We start from the raw sequence: 4,902 nt of genomic DNA on the forward strand, positions 1-4,902 counted from the left end.
AATAGTTAACATGAGACGCGAAGTTCCTCGGGACAACGCCGACGACGGAGCAGTGGAGGAAGGTGGGGGAGGGGGACCGGAGGAGGAGGGAGGCGTAAGGGGAGGTGCAACAGGGGGAGGGAGACGGAGCGGGGGAGAGAGGTGTAGGAGGGGAGGGAGGCGAAGTTGGTGAGGGTGGCGGGGGAGGGGGCTGAGGGGGGACCAGAGGAGGAGGAGGGAGGGTGACAGGAGGAGGAGGGAGGTAGAAGGTAAAATCGGGATTTTGGAGGAGGTTGCATTGGAACTTGAGGAGAGGGGCCTGAATATAATTTTTTCAAATTATAAGGTCTCCAGTACATTGGGGGATGTTTGGGGGCTGACACACATTGAAATTTGAATTTTAGAGTCTTAAAGCAATTTTTCCTTGTTCTTTTTGGCGAATAATACATTAGTAATAATAATAGAACGGAGACAAATAATAATAATAATAATAATGAAATAAGGAAGTCTCAGTAGTTACATGCTGAACCAACAACCACCGCCCTCCCCATTTATATAGGAGTCCAATTCCTCCCCCTCTAAAATCCCCATCTCAGGGGGCAGAGAGCAATTGGGAATTGGAATCGGGGATTGAATTCTGGAATTGGGATTATTCTCTTCCCCTTTCCTCTCCTCTCCTCAGCTCACCATGTTTAACCCCGAGGATCAGGTACCTTTTCCTTCCTTTTTTTTTAAATTTATTATTATTAGTATTCTCAGACAATTCTGTGATTTATTTGATTTTCAATTGTTCGACTGTGAGAATTCGTTTGTTGGATAACCGCATGCATCGACACGTAGAAGAACCTGAGGAGCGAATCGTGAATGAGCAGCTAGTATTTGCGTAGAGAGTTAAAGAGGGTAGTAGAATTATCAAAGTATTATTCTTTCAAGACGCCTTTCTTGTTACGCCTGTGATCGTCTTTGTTCACGACACCAGACAATAACAAAGTCTTTATTCCTTAATTATTTGGGTCACCAGCTAAGAGTTAACCATAATTATCCCATCAAATTCTGTCTCCTCCCCCACCAAGTTAACCACTGCCGTATCCTTCTTAATTGTTTCCGACCAGCTTCTCGTAGGCTTTTTCTCTGTTAATTGCATGACTGGTTTGGTTCAGTAAAGGAAAAACTGTCTTAAGGCTCCATGGATAAAAAAACATGCACTACAAGTTGAAAGACTGTTCAGTTGCTTCTGGGCAATGTTTTTTATGCGACAAAAAAATATTTCCCACATAAATCTAATATCCTGTGATGGTCTCTTTACCGAAAAGATTAAGCTTGTAGCTAGGCCGTGACTAGTAATGTACATCAAGGGAACACAATACTTAAACACTTCCTTCTCAGCGGTCTTTTCCGGACATCAAGGGGGAAAGCTTCAAGTCAAAACACGGCTCGCGGGGAAAAGGAGAACAATGGGAGGTTTACAAGCACATTTTTATAAGTGACAATGATGAGTTTTACTCGTAACCTCTTTGAAAACATGATGCTTTCATACCATCTTTAATGTTTAGCCGGATGACTAGGCTTATGAGTCGTGAGATAACCATGTATGTCAAACAAAGCCAGCATTCTGCCGTTTAGTTGTTTTGGAGCTTTTTCGTAGAATGTCGCGGCAATTTGCGTTGGGTATTTGGAACACTGATAGTCGACCATGTCTGGAATTGCTTCCTGACATATTGCCTTCTTTTCTGTTTTAAGCAGGTTACTGCAGATAAAGTGAATGATGCAGCCTGCACACATTCAAGGAGAACAACAACAAAAGTACCTTTATCCCAGCCCTTTGTGGGTAATGGTTTTCCGGATTTAGTTACCGCCTTAGACTCTGAGAAAGCAGCTCATGAATTTCTTCAACAACCACCTGTCAGGGCAGTTGATGACCATCTTATCGAGTTTTCAGAGGCTATGAGAAGTAAGATGATATTATCTTTGCAGTCGACTTAATGGAGCTATCTTCCAGTTTACACTTCCTGACATGAAAAAAAATCAAGCTGAACAAGAAATATAGGAAAAATGTCATTATGTATGAGAAAATAGGAAAATGCAGATAGATCACATAGTTGGGGCGTGAGACTGTGAAAAGAAGTTTAAAGGCTGAACATAATACTACACGAAGCGAGTTTCTAATTTAGCAAGTTGGCTAAATCTTCACATGTCAAGAACTATGTGCAATATAGTTATTATCGCTTTTGTTCCAGTTGGACTTTATCTTCTTTCTAATCCTGTATCATCAACATGCTAATGGAGTAACTGTTAGTAAGCTTATTTGATGGTTGCAGTTATGGGAAAGGAAGTAGAGACATTGATTGATAACAAAGAACATGCAAGATTCCAAACTATTTAAAATTAGTATTTTGCAATATACCGTATGATGTAAATTTCCATTTATATATTTGAAGTTTTAAACATTATCCAGTTTCTGTGTTCTCTGCCTGTCGTTATTTCCCCAGTTAATTAAGGGTTTTCCATATTCTAGGCTCGGATTAATTGCTAATGACGTACTTTTTTGCACCCTTTTTCCAACAAAATCTTGAAATAGGCGACGGAAAGAAGATGCAATATATTCTGTAGAGGAAACCTATAAAGGCAGTTAGAGGTTATGAAACCTTATATAAAGCTTGAGTTTAAGCACATGTAATCATTGAGTAACAGAGTTTGCCTGAATTAATAAGAGTTATAGAGTAGAGAATCCTATGTATTTTTAGGCATAAAGTAAAACGATGTCTTGTGCTTGCATATATTGGTTTGATATAATTAATTTCTGAAATGCTTGTGCGTTGGTCGCTTTAGTTTTTTCCTTTTCCTGAAATGAGAAATCTTTTGTGTATATAATGCAATACGTGCAAGTTCATCCGGTGTTTAAAATATTTATACTCTGTTTAGAGTTAGTTTTAGTACCAATTATATATTACTCATATCGTAATCTGCATCCTCATCAGCTGTGGCAAAGGCGTTGAGGCGAGTCGCAGAAGGAAAAGCTGCAGCTCAAGAAGAAGCAGCTGAGTGGAAACGCAAATACGAATTGGAGAGAGCACACAATCTGCGTCTTAATCATATAGGTGACCAATTGATATGTTTAAATTTGATATAGCTTTTACTACCTACTTTTACAAATAGTGAAAAAAATATATGCCTTCTTAAATATTTTATTTCTTTAAATCTATTCACTGCACCTATAGATTATTAGTATGCTTAAATATGCTATGTATGTTTTTATCAATTTCGTTGGTGAGTGTCTGATTAATGCGCCTTCTTAAACCTTGCCATTTATCCTTTCTCTTTTCATTTTTTAAGCTGTAACGTTATCTAATGTTCTTAATTTCTCGTGACACAAATTCCACTTTACAGTGCACATAAACATACGCTACCTGACAACTTTTATTAATCAGGTGCATTAATAATGCAATTATTTGCTCCTTTATTGCAGCACCAGTAGCTGAGGTTTGTCACTGCACTTCCGACAATGATAAGTGTGTGAACCAATTGGATCAATCCATGGTACCAAATCCTGTTAGTGACCAAAGTGACAGATGTTGTGGAAAGCATGGAATTTGTTCACACGAGATTCTTGGGGATGAGGTGGCAGAGCCCATAGAACGCACATTGGCTGCAAAAAAGGTAATACGGAGCTTATCTTTTCTTCATTTTGGTTTTCTTTGTCTGTAGTTTTCCTTTGCTTCTCCCAAGATTATGTCATTTTCTTTTTAACCCCTTTTCCTTTTTCGGCGATCCCTTTCATTTTCTTTGTAGCTATATTAAGTAAGCTTTTTCATTGAACCACCACCATGGCTTGCAGTAAGTTGCTCGTATAGAAAATAAAATCAAAGGAGATTAGATAACTGTCTTGTGTATCCTTGAACTGATATTATCTGTTTCCTCAGTGCTTATTTTTATTATGATAAACTCTCCTCATATCTTTCCTGGAATTCCTTATACCTTTCCTCCTCGAAAATTTTTCATTTTTTCTCTTACCAATTACACTTTCTTAGTTATGCTGTCTGTTTACAGTATGATTCACATTTAAGTCAGAAAAGCTTCGATATTTAGCAGTCTAAACACACTTAAGAAAACATTTTATTCCTTGTCGAATTCTCAGCTTATACCATATACCACTTGTTCTGGTCCAAGACACTTAATTTCCATTTTGTCACTAGTAACAAATCTAGGCATTGTTGGTGTCAGGCATCATTAAGCCGTGGACAGATGGGTTAGATTGGCCCAGACTGGTTTAAGGAAGCTGAACTTCCCACTGGATGATTTCATTCTGTAGGGCTGCAATTACAATCTATTTTTTTTCTTATTGTATGTGTTGGTTCAATTTTTTGTCTTCATCAGAAATAATACTATTTTTTCTCCATAAATTTCAGTTTTCTTCTTTATGCTACAGGCATCATTTAGGCTTGCTTGGGGATGCAATGGTGAGAAAAGTGGTCAGCACAAGCATGAAATTGTTTCCTTTGAAAAAGGGAACATAACCACTGCTGAACGCAGCAGTAAGCAGGTTGGTGCACTTTGGCTTTTCGATTTGTTTAACTTACAAATCTTGCTACTGACTATTTGTTTAATACCGCGACTTGGTAGAACTGGATTTTGATTATACCTGATATTTTTGTCATTTCCCGCGTAGTTGGCCTAGTTAAAACTCCTATTTTATCTTCAGATTTTACTGAAGTGGGAATCCCAGCCAAAGAATGTGCTTATATTGACCAAACCAAATTCAAAATCTGTTCGTGCTCTCTGTGCTGCTATGGTCAGGTGTGCTCCTTAAAGTAGCTACTGATATTGTCTCCTACAATTTTTAGTTCCTTGTAATTCTTTGATTGTAGCATGAAGAGATTGGGAGAAAACTTTGAGATGAATATTTAGTTCTACGAGAAAATCATA

General features: G+C 38.2%; 1 protein-coding gene across 1 annotated transcript in view; it reads left to right on the forward strand.

The window, feature by feature from the left end:
• The window catches only part of LOC109842698 (putative NAD kinase 3), a 19,689-nt gene continuing 15,302 nt past the window's right edge, over positions 516-4,902 (forward strand). Inside the window, exons 1-6 of the mRNA XM_020411553.1 lie at positions 516-688; positions 1,723-1,930; positions 2,958-3,077; positions 3,446-3,636; positions 4,406-4,519; positions 4,679-4,773. Of these exons, the coding sequence (XP_020267142.1) occupies positions 668-688; positions 1,723-1,930; positions 2,958-3,077; positions 3,446-3,636; positions 4,406-4,519; positions 4,679-4,773 (749 nt within the window). The 5' untranslated portion in view covers positions 516-667. The remainder of the gene's footprint in view (positions 689-1,722; positions 1,931-2,957; positions 3,078-3,445; positions 3,637-4,405; positions 4,520-4,678; positions 4,774-4,902) is intronic.

Source organism: Asparagus officinalis, chromosome 5, assembly GCF_001876935.1.
Source record: "Asparagus officinalis chromosome 5, Aspof.V1, whole genome shotgun sequence".
In the NCBI taxonomy this organism is placed as follows: domain Eukaryota; kingdom Viridiplantae; phylum Streptophyta; class Magnoliopsida; order Asparagales; family Asparagaceae; genus Asparagus; species Asparagus officinalis.